Source organism: Podarcis muralis, chromosome 1 (assembly GCF_964188315.1).
Source record: "Podarcis muralis chromosome 1, rPodMur119.hap1.1, whole genome shotgun sequence".
In the NCBI taxonomy this organism is placed as follows: Eukaryota; Metazoa; Chordata; class Lepidosauria; order Squamata; family Lacertidae; genus Podarcis; species Podarcis muralis.
The window spans coordinates 81,123,905-81,140,130 of record NC_135655.1 but is presented as its reverse complement, the minus strand read 5'-3'; the positions used below and the strand labels follow the sequence as shown (position 1 = coordinate 81,140,130).

Here is a 16,226-nt window from a genome sequence, read left to right as displayed (position 1 = left end):
TTGGCCCACCATACCCAAGAGAAAGGCCTCTGGTTTTTTAACAAACGTTCTCTTCAGAACTTTTTTTATTTCATTATAGATCATTTCCCAGAAAGCCTTAATCCTCGGGCAGGTCCACCAAAGGTGATAGAAGGTTCCCTCCGTTTCACTACACTTCCAACACTTGTTGTTGGGCAAATGATAGATCTTCGCTAACTTAGCAGGAGTCATGTACCACCTGTATATCATTTTCATAATGTTTTCTTTTAAGGCATTGCATGCCGTAAATTTAACACCAGTGGTCCATAACTGCTCCCAGTCAGCAAGTTCAATGTCATGCCCAACATCCTGTGCCCATTTAATCATATTAGATTTCACCATTTCATCTTGAGTATTCCATTTCAACAGCAAGTTGTACATTCTTGACAAATTTTTAGTATTGGGTTCTAACAGTTCTGTTTCTAATTTTGACTTCTCCACTTGGAAGCCTTTCTTTCTGTCCTGTTTGAATACTTCATTTATCTGTCGATAATGTAACCAATCTCTCACCTTAAACTTCAGTTTCTCAAAACTCTGCAATTTTACATTTTCACCATCTTGTTCTATAATTTCACGATATTTAGGCCAATTAGAACCCATATTCAATTTTTTCACCTCTTTTGCTTCCATTGGTGACAACCACCTGGGGGTTTTACTTTCAAACAGGTCTTTATACTTAATCCAAACATTATACAAAGCTTTCCTCACCATATGGTTCTTAAAACCTTTATGCAATTTTACCTTGTCATACCATACATATGCATGCCAACCAAATCTGTTGTCAAATCCTTCAAGATCCAAAATGTCTGTATTCTCGAGGAGCATACAAGGTTGCATCAAGGTTTCATATCTCCAGGAGCAAGCCCCTCTGCTCAATACATTAATGTGATACTTCCTATAACACTTACAGCATACAGTGGTACCTGGGGTTACAGGTGCTTCAGGTTACAGAACCCTGAACTTTGCTTCAGGATGAGAACAGAAATTGTGGCGACGGCAGCAGGAGGCCCCATTAGCTAAAGTGGTACCTCAGGTTAAGAACAGTTTCAGGTTAAGAACAGACCTCCAGAACTAATTAAGTTCTTAACCTGAGATACCACTGTATTATGGAGCACTTCTGTGTAAGCCTGAAAACTGATTTCTGTTGGTGGATATGGCTGCTTTTGACAAAATGTTCTCAGTTCTTAACAGTATGGTGCAACAACTGATGTGGTGCAGCTATTTCTGCTGAGACTGGACATGAGACACAGGAAAGGAATTCCAGCAGCACATCGGTGTGCAGTTTTTGAATTGTGCACTTTTATTTTAATTCCATGCCATTTAGCTTAGTTTTATTTAAAAGACTTTTAACCCACCTTTCAAGGTGCAGTGGCCTCATGAAGTGGTGTGCAAGACTCTAAAACACCTTAAAATAGAATAGCTACAATTTCAACATTTAAACCACAAACTAAGATGAGAGAGCAAGAGAGAGCGTGCACACATACTGGCAGCATTTGCCTCCTCATATGCAGCACAATTCAATCCAACATAGAAAACAATTAAAATGCATTTATAGTTGTTCTTTTTTTAAGCAACAAAGCCCTGTGGCCTATGTATTTCTCCAGGGAGGGAGTTCCAAAGCTGTGCAGCCAGCACTGAGAAAGCCTCATTATCACTAATAGTAGCTCTCTTTGGCGTGTACTTGTTATATTAAGCAAAATCATTACAGCTGTATGGCAAGTGTGGCTAACCTGTGGCTTTCCAGAGGTTGCTAGACTCCAGTGCCCATAATCCCTGACCATTGGCCATACAGTCTGAGGCTGGTGGGAGTTGGAGTCCAGCAACTTCTGGAGGGGCTCAGATGTTTGCTGGGATAGCAGTGGATTGGAGGAAGAATTGGCCTATTGTGAAAATTGGGATTTAATGTTTACATTAGCTGCTTCAAGCTGTGGAGAGGCAGGTAAAATGGGTTAAATGAATTCTAGGAACTTGGGACCGACATATAGCTGTGTGTAAGGTATCTGCCAAGGCAACATGGCTTAGCTTGAAGGTTTGAGAACTACTCCCATAGCGGAGTACCCAGTCAGAATACTGCCGAAAGGCTTCTCCGGCAGATTGCGTGGCATCTCCTTTCCGCTTTGAAGGAGATCGTTTTTAGGCAGCACTGTATTATTTCTCCCTGCCTGCTGTAGGTTCTGCTGCTCAAGCAGAGCAATGTGTTGAGTTCAAGCTCCTGTATACACAGCAATGGAGTTGGGTATTCCTTAGAGGTTCTGTGACAAGGGAGAAGACCAAGCAGAGGAAGAGGTTGTCGCATGAGAACGTTGCATGTGAGGAGGCAGAGATAAAAAGAGCAGATGTCGCCAGAGCCCATGTCTATCTCTGATTTCCATAACTCTGTAAATAGAGCAGAGAATACTGTTAAAGGCTGGGGAAAGGAATATTGTGTGGGTTCAATGAATGATTGCATAATAGGGCTTCTCCTACCCCTGCACACACCCCAAAATTGACTTTAAGGGAGTTGGGAGAAGCCCTGGTACAGCTCACAGGGGGAGGAGAGGTGGAATCATTCCATCTGGCCAGCAGAAATGCTTGCTTGGCTGGGGGGGTGGAATCACCTTAACACGATGTTGAATTCTTCCCACTGAGTAGTACAGAATTCAAACTGAGCTGTGACTAGAGTTCCTGGGCCTCCCCCCCCCCCTTTGGTTTTTTACATATTTATGACCCATAAGGAGCCCATCACCACACCTTTCACCAAGTCCTGTGAAGCACTACATCCCCAAAGGAATCCAAGCCAAGGCAGCATACCGTACATAAATAAAAAGCATGGACTCAAACTCACCCACTGCCATTTTGAGGAATTCCTCATTTTCACCAATGATAGCAGATATGATCTGTTCATATCTTTAAATTGCCTGTGGACATGTGAGTGCCTGCCAGAACATTCTGGGAGGTGTTTTCTGCTTCTTGGAATGTTACAATTCTGCAAGTAGCATTGAAATTCTTTTCCTACACCCCTAACTTTCTCCTTGTTCAGTCCATTGTGTTGCCAGTGGGAATGGTTATGTTCCTGAGGCAGCTCCCTTTGAGTCCATCCTAATTACTGGCAACATATACTAAAAGCACTGTTTTCTGACATCTCCTTTCAGTCATTTTCCTTCTTCCATTCCGTTGACTCTTCCAGATCCAAATGCATTTTATTTGCTAATTATCCCAAAGTGTGCTGACAATATTCTTCACTTCAGACGCTAAAATATGAGAAACAGTAATTTTAAAACCCATCAGCCACAACCCTAAGTACGCTTACTGAAACAGGGCTGGGGAAAATGTGGAGAGAAGCATTGTTTAAGTATTTAGAAGTACCTGTCTAGACTAGGTCTATGCGGTTCCCCCCACAAAGGCAGAAACATTACTTCACCTGCAAATGGAGGTTAAGGTTTAAACAACGAACTTTCAGGAACTCCCATCTTGTGAGTTGCCTTGCTAGATACTTTACAGAGCAAACAGGGGGGAAGTGCTCGCTTCCCCCTTGCTGTTTGTGCTTGGTGTGACCCAAACATGCAATTTAATCTAAGCAGCAAGCATAGCTGCTGAGTTTGTGCATCAATAAAAGTAAACTCTGTAATTTCCCTCAGAGGACTGCTTAATAAATAGTTAGAAAAAATGATTTATGAGAAACATGAAGGCTACAATACAATGCTTGTTGAAGGGCTTGCCACTGCTTTTCTTCACAGGGGTGTAGGAAGGGGGGCGGTGGGGGCAGATGCCCCGGGTGCCCTCACAGAGGGGGGTGACATTCGGCGCACCACCTGCCCGCGACTCCCAAGCCTACCCCGAGCCACCGGGGGAAGGGGGGGAGCTATGCCGCTTTGCCAGCAGCATTCCCCCCTTCTCCCTTCATTTTGACAGTTTGGGGAAGGCTTGGAAGTCGTGGGCGGGCCGCACGCCGAATGTCCACCATGGGTGGCTCGCTCCGCCCCCGGCTGCAGGGCGCGCATGCCGTTCCGGGCACCCAAGCAGCTATCTTGCGCCTGGGAGGGCCCCTCCACACCACACACCCCTCAGGAGCACACCCGCCCTGAGCAGCGCGGACATATGCTCCGCCACTGTTTCTTCATTACCCCATTTTTTAAAAGTCAAATAACCTAGTATATATGTCCTGGATGCCAATGTAAGGAGTGGAACAGCCCTCTGAATGCATCCTTTTCAAAAGCCTTATTGCCTTCAATTCATATTCTGCTGTCCAGCCTGTTGAAGTTCTTTGTTCCAGCATTGTGCATGAATCCTAAATATGACTGCTGCTGAATTCTCCTTTGAATCCAATGTGTTCCTAACCAGTGGCAAGGCTGTGTAGTCTGCGCCATGGAGACTAATTATATAACTGAAATATACAGTTTTGATATAGATAAGCTTCTCTAAAAATCGGGTGCTGATGACTTACAATTTCTCATACTCTTCTTTTTCCTTCCCTACATTTAGCTCAGGGGTGGGGAAATTTCTGACTTTGTGGGCTAGATCTTTCTCCCCATTGGTCAACTTCAACATGTGGGCAGGACCACTCATCTGTCAATCATCTGATGTCCCAATGATGTGAGTTATCTTGTCTACCTGTCAAAGGTAGCCTGCTGGGGTGGCAGGAGTTAGCAACCAAGCAGGTTTGAACTCCTTGTTTCAGCTGATGTGCAGGGAATCCTACCTGCCCCACACCTGGCATCTTTTATGCTGTCAGGCATAGGGCAGGTGGGCATGGTTTGGGGAAAACAGCCTCACAGGCCAGATTTAGCCCACAAGCTGGAGGTTCATCAACACTGATTTAGCTGATGCCAAAGAAGTGAAACCCTCTTTTTGCTCCGAAATTAGTTGATGTCTTTGTTTGTGCAGTTTCTTTTAGAAAAGTGGTATAAACATTTTAAAATAAAATAGATATTGCATATTGCAATTGCATGCTTGTCTTCGCAGAATTCTTCTTCTAAGATCGAACTGTCCAAATAATGTGGTCTGTGTGCTGGAACTGTTATGGCTGTTGGGGAGGTTTGAAAGAAAGCAGGTGAAGAATAAGAGATAAGGGATTGGTGAGCTATAAAGATATGGGATAAAAATCAGATGAAAATTCATTTTTGTAAATTCTAATAATTTAATAGACTGTCTTGTTTAGGACAACTCATTGTTCTATTTTGCTAATTATCCTGTGGAGTTGTGATACACTTGGGTGTAGTTGCACTTTGTTCTTTTAAGGCTTATTGTCCCCCAAACCATAACATTATTTGATCTGATCAGTTTGATCAAGTGATTGCTGGATATTATAGTTACTGTTGCAGTTCGCTCACTCTTTGTGGACCATGGTAGATTATGATCACTGTGTGGAAGCCTGCCCAAAAGTATTCTGGGTTTAAAAAAATCTTGCCTTGTGCTGTGATAACACTGAATGAATGAGGAAGGTAGCGGATAAGTATTGCTAGGTTTGTTCATGCTTTGTGACGTTAAAGGCATCTGTCCATTCATGATGGTGCTTTTTGGGGCTCCTGAACATGAGAGTATTTAGTAATGCTTTCCCTTCAACCTGCGGATTCAGTACAACAACACTGAAGTATTGTTTAACCTGAATTCAGTATCCACAATAGTTTGCTCTGAGATAGGCCTTCACTGTCTTCCTCTGCCTTCACTGTCTTCCTCTGTCTTCCTTAATTTAATTAATTTAATTTGAACCAGGGTCTTCCTTATTCACAGCTCACAGATTTTAATTTAATTAATTTAATTTAATTAATTTTGTTGTGATCTTACAGACTGCTGCTTTTAAGGAATCATTGATCCTAGCCTGAAGTAGCATATATTTATTCTGAGTGAGCTCTGCTGAATTAATTGGCAATTACTTCCTGGAAAGTACCGTATGTTTAAGATCGCAAGTGAAATATCAAAGTAGTATGAAACTATATCCCTTCCTTGTTGTTAAGTCTTAACATTGCATAGCACAAGGGTAGCCAACATGGTGCCCTTGTGAAATACAAAGTCCATCGGCCGCAGCCAGCATGGCTAGTGTCAGAGATGAGAGGAGTTGTAATCCAAACTACATCTTGAGGGTCACAGGCTCCCCATTTCTGAGATAAGCCAGTGTCATTGTCCCCCTTATGGCTGATGAGGAACTGAGGTTGAGAGAGCATGGCTGCCACGTAGCAGGTCCATGTTAGAGGTAAGATTTGAACCAGGGTCTTCCTTATTCACAGCTCACAGATTAATTCTAACTATGTCTACTCAGAAGTAAATCCTATTTAGTTAAATAGGGCTTACTCTCAGGTTAATGGGGTTGAGATTGCAGACTCAGTCTCTTAGGCACTGTGCTGTATTGGCATTTAGTCATGTTCTTTAATACCTTGAAATTTTGAAAACCTATATTTTACTCGCTTCATCTCCACTCTTCAGAATCACTCCATTTGTTCACTGAAAGCTGAAAGTCCCCTCCATATGTTTTAAAAGTTTGTCATGACGGAAGGTCATAAAAATGGCACTTCTTTAGAGCTAACCATTAAGGAAGGTGAGGCTGAATCTGTTTTTAGAATGTGTGCGGTTTTTGACTAACAGATGACAGTGCTTTATTTTTTGCAATTAACAGAAGGTGTTTGTTCAGCATGTGGTGTGTCATAAATCAAGTAAGACCTTTGGTCATCAATCACTGTTTTGTATTTATTTAAGGTAATTATACCCTACACTTCATAATATTTACCCCAGGCTGGTTTACAAACACCAGCGGGATTGGCAGCTTATATGATGGAGGGTGCTGAAATTTGTAAATATTTTCCTTCAGTCAGTGCACGTTAATCACTAATGGGCCTTCCTTCTGACTATATCCTTGAACTATATCCATCAAAGGGAAAACTTTGTACCCCTGAAGAAATAAGTAGCTGAATAGTCTTTTGCAAGTTCTCTTAGTGCCTTAACCTTTGTCTCACAAACAAACCTACACACACACACACACACACAGAGAGAGAGAGAGAGAGAGAGAGAGAGAGAGAGAGAGAGAGAGAGAGAGAGACTGACTGTATAGGAAGTACCTCCTGATGAACTGTAGCCCAAGTATCTGTTTGCAGTGCTAGGGCTGAGCCACACTGAGCAACTGCAACCTATCCCTTCCCCAACCTGGTGACCTCCATATGTTTTGGACTACAACTTCCTTCGTCCCCAGACAGAACATGCTAGAGATGATTGTTAGTTGTCATCCATGACTAAGGGAGCAAACCAGGCAGGGCAAGGCTGCCTTAGAGCAAAGGGAACTGGCTGTGATAGCAACACAGCTTATATTTGTGCCCCTGTAATGTTGCTAATTTTTACACCAAACCGTACCTGCTTGCTTTCACCACTGGGAGATGTTTGTTCTTAAAATTACCGTATTTTTTGTCCCATAGGATGCTCCATCCCATAGGACGCACCTAGTTTTTTTGGGGGGAAATAATGGAAATTTCCCCCCCTTTATTTCTCCCCCAAAAGCAGGTCGGGGAAACCGAACCAGGTCGAGGAACAGCAGGATGGCGGCGCTGCGCCTCCCTGCTGTCCCCTGAGCTTGTGGGGCTGGCCGATGTCTGCCCGGCGCGAGAGGCGCTCTGCTTCAGGGCGCCCCACCCACCGGGCGGCAGGCTGCTATCCGCAGCGTGGGGAGCCCTGCGGGGAACTCCTGCAGGGCTCCCCACACTGCGGATGTCTGTCCGGCGCGCGGGGCGCTCTGCTTCAGGGCGCCCTGCCCGTCGGGCGGCAGGCTGCTATCTGCAGCGTGGGAAGCCCTGCGGGGACCTCCCGCAGGGCTGCCTAGGCTGCAGATGTGTTCCCGAAGCGCCGGGCGCTCTGCTTTCAGGGCGCCCAGCGCTCCGGGAAGCAGGCTGCTATCCGCAGCCTAGACAGTTCTGCGGGGCCTCCCGCAGGGCTGCCTAGGCTGCAGATGTGTTCCCGAAGCGCCGGGCGCTCTGCTTTCAGTACGCCTGACGCTCCGGGAAGCAGGCTGCGGATGTGTTCCCGAAGCACCGGGCGCTCTGTTTTCAGGGAGCCCGACGCTCCGGGAAGCAGGCTGCTATCCGCAGCCTAGACAGCCCTGCGGGACCTCCCGCAGGGCTGCCTAGGCTGCGGATGTCTTCCTGAAGCCTGGAGAGCGAGAGGGGTCAGTGCGCACCGACCCCTCTCGCTCTCCAAGCTTCAGCGAAAGCCTGCATTTGCCCCATAGGACGCACCCAGATTTCCCCTTCATTTTTGGAGGGGGAAAAGTGCGTCCTATAGGGCGAAAAATACGGTAATCCAGGTCAAACAGTCCAAATTCTGCCTGGAATGATGCAGAAATGTAAAAAGTTAAACTTGAAGTATATTTTGAGCTTATGCAGCATAACTAGTCTGAAAAGTTATATATACAATGGGTTTTATTTATATGAAGGTTGGTTTTTTTTTTGTATTTAAAAAATACTTTGTATGACTTATATACACGCCAAAAAAAGATCAATTTCTGTTCTAATGCTTATTGCCTATTGAATTTTTATTGTTGTGACCTGCCCTCAGGTCATTTGATGATCAAGGCAGGATTTCAGCAATATAAATAATATTATTTTTTAGAAGACTCATAGTGGAACAAATTCCATTCGAGATATTCAGCTTAGGCCACAAGCTAAATCTATTTACCTGGGAATAAGATCCACTTAATTTAATCTGACTTACTTCTGACTGAATAGACATGGTTAAGACTGTTCTCTAAGTCTTACTTGAGGTAGCCCCACTGAAGTCAATGGATTTAATTTCAGTGAGTCTGCTTTGGGTATGATTAATCTGGATATCACCCATTTTTTTATTTTTAACAGGGGCCCCCAGTTGCAAAGTGCCTTCCTACCAGCCTTTGTTTAATTACTTCCCCACCCTAAATGTCCCCCCCTCTCTGCCATCCACCCGTTCCATGTTTGCTGCTCTGACTGTTCACTGTCATCCCACACCCCCTCAAGATGCATTGGACTGAAGGACAGAGGGTTTTTGTAGAGCATGCTGTGAGGGTGTAATGCAATTAAACAAGGATGCTAGCCATCTGTCCTGGTTTTCATCAGGCTGAGGAATGAATCATGTGTTCCTGTAGAGACAGAGTTGGGGCACACACATCTTTGGCCTCCATGCCTAGACAAGAAGAAGTGCTGTTGTCTGCATGTGGGATGTTACATGCATATTACCCTTTAATTTAGAGGGAGGTGAATTGGAAGCAAAAAAATGCATGACAAGAAGGTACGACCAGTGCTTTTTTTCTAGGAGGATGCAGGGGTCCGCATACCCCTAAACATTTTGTGAATCTAAGTTTGGCCTCATTGAGGGGCAGTATTTCAATATGAGTAGGAAAATGAGAGCACCCCTAAACATTTTTTTTTTTTAGGGGGGAAAGCACTGGGTACAACACAGAGACTTTCTGAGTGCACAGTCAAGTAAATTTGCTGCTGAAGAAGGAAAGGGAACGGTGCAAGTGTAAGCAATTTCTGATTGCCTGGAAGTGATGGAGTGCATCACAGGGAAGGCTGGAATGTGGGGAACGTCTGCGGGGGGGGGGGACGTGTCTCTGTGCATGCAGATCAGACTGTCTCCGTATGTGAGAGCAGGACGCCCCCGCCCTTCTGCAAGCAGCAATCCGTTAATACCTCTTGCGGTGTGTGTGTGTGTGTGTGTGTGTGTGTGTGTGTGTGTGTGTGTTCAGGACCAGATGTGAGATTAGATGCACTCCTTGTGAATGCAGATGGCTCAGTCACCTTTTCACTAACATAACCTCTGACCTCCATTTTGTGAGACTGAAGAGCACTTAACTGTAGTGGCTTTAGTTACTGAGCCAAGTAGCAGCACCTTGGAGGGACTGTCTGTGCTACTTAGAGAACCAAAGTCCGCTTTTTGCTGCCTGAACCACGAGACTTTTCTCTCTGAGGAAGCTGTAGAAAGGAGATGTTTTGCTTGCTTATCCTCTGGTGTGTAACATTTCCTGCTAAACTGTCCATAAATGGTCTTTGGAGTAATAGTCTCCATTGCAAGGAAGTCTTTTTGCTGTCTCTTATTGTTTCTAAATTATTGTACATTGTGTCTTTAATAGTGTTAGCTATCTCGGAAGTGGTGTTTTTTTTATTGATGGGCGGAAGCTATATAAATGTAGTCAATAAACAGCATTGATAATGGCTGTGGGAAGCCATAAGCCGTGAGAGCATTTCATTTTAATTCTATTTATCTAATTGAAAGCATTTCTAAACTGCTGAATGTTTTAACATCTCTTCACAAAAACGTCATATAAAAACAGAAATTTGGTAATAACAGGGTCCGGTGAAACCTAGACAAAAATATGTCTTTACAAGACATCTGAAACAACTGATGGATGATGTGTCATGTATGGAAGGCGGAAGGACATTCCAGAGGCAATGCTTTGTTTGTTTTTGGTTCACTGCCCTGCAATATTCTGTAGGGTGTGATTCTGTGAGTAAAATTTCCTCAGATGATCTTACAGCACATGATATAGGGGGAAGCAATCTTTCAGGTAACCTGGTCTTTAAGTCATTCAGGGCTTTGTATCTTAGCAACAAGACCTTGAACATGACCTGATAGCTAATTGACAGCCAATGAAGCTGCCTCAGAACAGGTATACTATGTGTATCTCCAGGTGTCCCACTCAACAGCCTGGGGCAGCGTTATGTGGAGGGAGCCCCACATAAAGCATATTACAGTCGATGAGTTGTGAGGAACTCATGACATGGTGGTCACAGGAAATGGCATAGTTGGTGCACCAAAATCAGTTGACAATAGGGGCTCACTGAAGTTGCTTGGGCCTACAGTGACAAAGGTGGTTCTAGAGTCGCCCCCCCAAAAAACAACAGCAACAGTGTGCCTATTTCGTCAGAGGGAGTGCAACTCTGTCCAGATCTGATAAAACTCCCCAGTCCTGTATCTGGGAACAAATTGTTTCATCTTCCCTCGACATTTCTCATGATGATTTGCTTGAGTCTTTGCCTGAATTTTTCTTTTACTAAGGAAGCAAATTTGGGTGGCAGCTCTCATTTGATTTTTTACTGTTGAATCTTGTTTTAGCAGGTGCAGAGGGTAGCTTGAGGGGGGTGCAAGTGAAAGATGGAAATCGTCTAATTCTAGGTCACTGGCTCCAATCCAGCTTCAGATTCAGAACTGAAATTGCTTGCATCCAATGAATTACAGCTGGGAACTGTTTCCTCCCCTTCTTCACTCGCAGTGTTCTTTTCTGCAGGGCTTGGACCTTCTGCTCAAGCTGCTGCACACACAATGCTTTTTCTGTTTAGAGTCAAGAAAAAATGTGTACACGATCATATATTAAAAGCCTGTCCCTGGCTGTTTTGTCACAAATACATGCATTTGGAAGCTATGCTATTAACTTGAAAATTAATTCATGGAGAAAGCTCATCCGCATTCTCTGTCCAGCTCAATTTGACCTGTGGAAGATATAGAAAGGAAAAACTGAGAATTGAAAGCTGGAAGAAGCATTCTTCTTTTGAATTGATATTTCTCTGACTGCGTAGCAGTAGCATATTCCATTGCTCCATACCAGCCTTCCTCAAGCTGTCGTCCTTCCAGATGTTTTGTACTATATCTTCCCCACTGACCATGCTGGGAGCTGTGATCCAAAATATCTGGAGGGACAGAAGGTTGGAGAAGGCTCCTCAGTACCCTTGGGCAACTTTTGGGCAAACATAGATTTTTTGCTTGTTTCTGCTTGTTTCTCTATTGCTCCTGTCCAAGTTTGGGTCACACAGAATAGATGTAGATGTTGTTGGGCAGCAAGACAATGTGTTTTATTGATTTCTCCTTGCTCTTCTAACCGCAGATAACTGAAGTGGTTCACAAAGTGTTAAAACAACAGTAATTAAATCTGAAATAAAAGTTTTTGTTTTTGTTTGTATTGCGTAGTTTGAGTTCTCATTTTGTATTTTTATGTTGCGAACTGCCCCGTAATCTTTGGGTGAAGGGTGGTAAGCAAATTTAATAAATAGTAATGATGATGCTAATCAACTCAGGCATTCTAGACTTTTATTGAAGGGCAATATGGACATACCTGTAATTCATTATTGAGTCTTTACTCCGGCTCTACCTGTCAGACCTATGTTATATGTTATGGCTTGTTGTGGCTGGATCCCATGCTACTCCAGTACAATTCTTGAATAGCAGGGAGGGTGGGAGGTGTGTGGCTCACATGGGAAGCTTCCATATTAGCTAGCCACAAAGACTCCTGCAGAGGCATGGGGTCCAGGCAACCAACCATTTTGCATCAGTAACAATAAGAATTTATTGTTTATCACAGCTATCTGCCAATCACCCATTCCCACCACCCTTCTGAGTAATACCCCTCCCCACTTTCTCACTATATAGAAGGATCTGGCAACTTCTGTTTCAGTGTATCTGAAGAAGTGTGCATGCACACGAAAGCTCATACCAAGAACTAACTTAGTTGGTCTTTAAGGTGCTACTGGAAGGAATTTTTTTTGTTTTGACTATGGCAGACCAACACGGCTACCTATCTGTAATAAGAATTTGCTCATTGTTAGAGTAGATGTATGGAAGGTAAAGGTAAAGTGACCCCGACTATCAGGTCCAGTCGTGGACGACTCTGGGGTTGCAGTGCTCATCTCGCTTTACTGCCCGAGGAAGCCAAAGTACGGCTTCCGGGTCATGTGGCCAGCATGACTAAGCCGCTTTCTGGCAAACCAGAGCAGTGCACGGAAACACCGTTTACCCTCCCGCCGGAGCAGTACCTATTTATCTACTTGAACTTTCATGTGCTTTCAAACTGCTAGGTTGGCAGGAGCAGGGACTGAGCAACGGGAGCTCACCCTGTCGCAGGGATTCGAACCGCCGACCTTCTGATCGGCAAGTCCTAGGCTCTGTGGTTTAACCAACAGCGCCACCCGCGTCCCTCTTAGATGTATGGTATACAGCTTTTTTTAGACAGCAATTTTTATTATATAGTCACAGACCCAATATTTCATTAAGAAGCTGTGTCTGACCTGTATTTGCTTCCAACTTTTGAGCAACTCACGTTCTGCAAGAAGCCTATATTTCCTTCTCATGGCTCACATAGTCTACGGCAACAGTCCTTGCAGCCATCCAAGTCAACCATCTGTAATAATTTATTAGAATCTTAAAATCCATTGTGTGCTTCACAACTGACAGCCTCTAAGGTTACTGAATCTGTCACTCGATCTTCCGGTCTTTTTAAGGATTTTTGTTTTCATTTTCTCCTCATGATCTTGGCAGTAGCTGGAACATTGAGATAAGATTACTGCTCTTCGTCGGTTTTGCAAATACAGTAAGCCCACTATTTAAGTAAATTAACGTGTTCACATTCAGCTTTACGTGCTTGGCAATTTTTAAAAATAAATAAAAGGGGGTGGGCACCCAGGAAAGAAGACTTGCAATCCCACCCACCATTGAACCCAATGTGTTTTGACTATGCACAATTTTGGCTTTAGGTGCTATCCCCAGAACCTAACTCCCATGTAAGTTGCAGGTTTAGTGTACTGTATCTATTTACCTCAAAAACAAAGCATGTAAATCTCTCTCCCATACCTGGAACAAAGAATGCAATACCATAATAAAAGAAGCTTATATTTTGGGTATCTCTGAAAGCCGGATTCTGGAAACTCTGTGATAACTTTGTGCTTGCCACCCAAATCTATGGCACCCAATCTTTTCTCCTCCCTTTAGCTTTTATTCTCTGCACTCTGTTCTCTTGCCTCGCCTGTGATGCACAACCAACACCAGTGCTATGTCCTGCCCTTGAAAGGCCTTGACCTTGACTGTGCAGCATGACTTCTAGTCAGTCAGCTTTACTGTATGCAGTTTGTTGACCTTAGGGCCTGGTTATCCTTTTGTCACCTTTCCACCCAAGGCAGAACGAGTCCCTAAGAGGGTGTGGTTTGTAGAGGGTGTAGTTTGTTTGGTTTTTGTTGCTCAGCAAGTAATGACGAATGATGTGCTATTTTTAAGAGCAGGCGTTGGAAGCCTGAAGTCAATATTGTAGAGGTGCATAGTTAAATAAAGGCAGACATTTCATTTCAGGAAGAGCAAAGCAGACTAAGGAGCAGAGGGAGGGGGACCCAGCTTTGGGGGAGAGGCTAAAGACCCTTGGTTCCCTTTCTGCTTAATCTGCACAAAGGGAAAGTATCTCCAACTCTTCACTAGTTTGGAGAAGGCTACCAGCATTAGGTGTGGTCTGCCTCCATACCTTTTCTTGGGCCCTTTCTTGTAATGGAATAGAGCCACCCTCTTCTTCCACATCCTGGTATTTCCCTTGCTGTTGCAGTTTCTGTGGGTAGGAAAAATGGGCACAAACCACAGAACATACAGTGGAAGCAGCCGTCTGTAGCCTTTGACCAGGTGGAGATCCTGCTCTTGCTATTACTGTAGATCTACCTTTCCTAGATTTCTGACAGTTGGTGGTGGTGGCAGCGGCAAGGCTGGACTTCATGAGCTTAGGATACAGGAGACAAATCCTTCTGCATTTGCACCATTTTTTAAAGCGATCAAGTGGTTTGTGGTGGTTGGTTTCCATCCCAAGGTTTGACGTGGTCTCACTTTTCATGTGTTTCAGTGGCTTACAGGGATTTATACAGTCGTACCTTGGCTCCCGGATGCCTTGGGAGTTGAGCATTCCGGCTCCTGAATGATCGAAAACCGGAAGTGAGTGTTCCGGTTTTCGAACGTTCTTTTGGAAGCCAAACGTTTGGTGTGGCTTCCGTGGCTTCCGATTGGCTGCAGGAAGCTCCTGCAGCCAATCAGAAGCTGTGCCTTGGAAGTCGAATGTTTTGGAAGCCGAACGAACTTCTGGAATGGATTCTGTTTGGCTTCCAAGGTACGTGTATTAGGGTTGCTGTATTTCAAAAGGATTTTACCCAAAGTTGTTGAGCTTTTCTGAAAAACAAAAAAGGAAGATTTCATGATCTATTTTTAAGGAAACAACACTACCAAAATGAGTTGCCATACATGCAGATTTCCCTGGACATTTAAGCAATTTTCGCAAGGACACAATTTCCGACGGCCAAATCCCAGCTATGTCCCGTATAGCAACCCTAATTTATATTATTGATAGTGTGTGAGGATTTTTTCTTCTTAATGTTCTATTTATTATTCTGAGATGTTTTTTACATAATGGTATCTGGAGTAATCTTTGTAACTTAAAGACAATGCAGAATGAATTTTGCCAATTAAAAAGAGAAAAGATGCAACTCCAGCCTATAATATTAATATGTTTCCTTTACCACCAAGTTGGACTAAGGAGGTTGGACTTGGTGTAAAATATGGTTGTGTGGTTCTTCTCCTTTAATTCTTGCCATCATGTCCCTTTACAGAAACAGGACCAGGATGATGCCGATGAAGACCTGGAAATCGCTATTGACAACACAGCTTTCATGGATGAATTCTTTGCAGAGGTAAAGAGAGTCTGGGAGAGAGAGCTGAAATTAAAATTAAGTCCAAGAATCAGGGCACATGGATAGGCTGGGTTTTCATGAGGTTTGGTTTATTTGTTTCCCTTGTGACAAGTACTCACTTTCTCGGGAAGGAGGTACAGGCAGAAGCTAGAATATGCTTTGCATGCATAATGGTGTTCTAAAAGTGCCAAGTGAAGTTTTCTCCTTATCATTATTTGACTTTCCTGTCTCATATTCAACAGTGCTTAGCTGTGCTGTCTCCTCTGGAGCCTTAACAGTTTGCATTTCCTCCATGTGGAGTAGTAGTCAAGTGACATACAATTAGATAGATAGGAAAGTACCATACATTGACAGTATCCAAAGCTGTGACGGCTGCAGCTGTTCCTAAATATGATTTTATGACCTGGGAAGGGAGACAGCTAAAGTGAGGTATGCATAAATGAGCTTGGTGCTGACTCTGTAGGGATTAGGCTCTTGATTTCCCCACACCTACCCTACCAGCGGTGTCAGTGTAGTGGTAAGATTCCTCTTCATTTTGTTTCCATAACTTTGCAGATTGAAGAAACCCGGCAGAATATTGACAAAATTTCCGAAAATGTAGAAGAGGCAAAAAAGCTGTATAGCATCATCCTGTCAGCCCCAATCCCTGAACCAAGTGAGTAAGACACAAACCCCCTTGAGAGAAATTTTTGGCAATGATTCTTATGGACTTTCCCCTACTCTGAGAACACAGAACCAAACCTGCTAAACCTTTCCTGTCTCCCTGCCTCTTGATATACTGTGTAAGAGAGTGAGGGG

The 16,226-nt window shown here is 43.9% G+C and overlaps 1 protein-coding gene across 6 annotated transcripts in view; it reads left to right on the top strand.

Annotated features, from left to right (window-relative positions):
• The window catches only part of STX3 (syntaxin 3), a 42,851-nt gene that overhangs the window by 12,724 nt on the left and 13,901 nt on the right, over positions 1 to 16,226 (top strand). For all 6 annotated transcript variants that reach the window (XR_013393877.1, XR_003707724.2, XM_028737974.2 and 3 more), the window contains 2 exons: positions 15,348 to 15,428; positions 15,984 to 16,083. Coding sequence is in view for 4 of the 6 variants with exons in the window: in XM_028737974.2 (XP_028593807.2) it covers positions 15,348 to 15,428; positions 15,984 to 16,083 (181 nt within the window). In the remaining 2 variants the exon portion in view is untranslated. The remainder of the gene's footprint in view (positions 1 to 15,347; positions 15,429 to 15,983; positions 16,084 to 16,226) is intronic.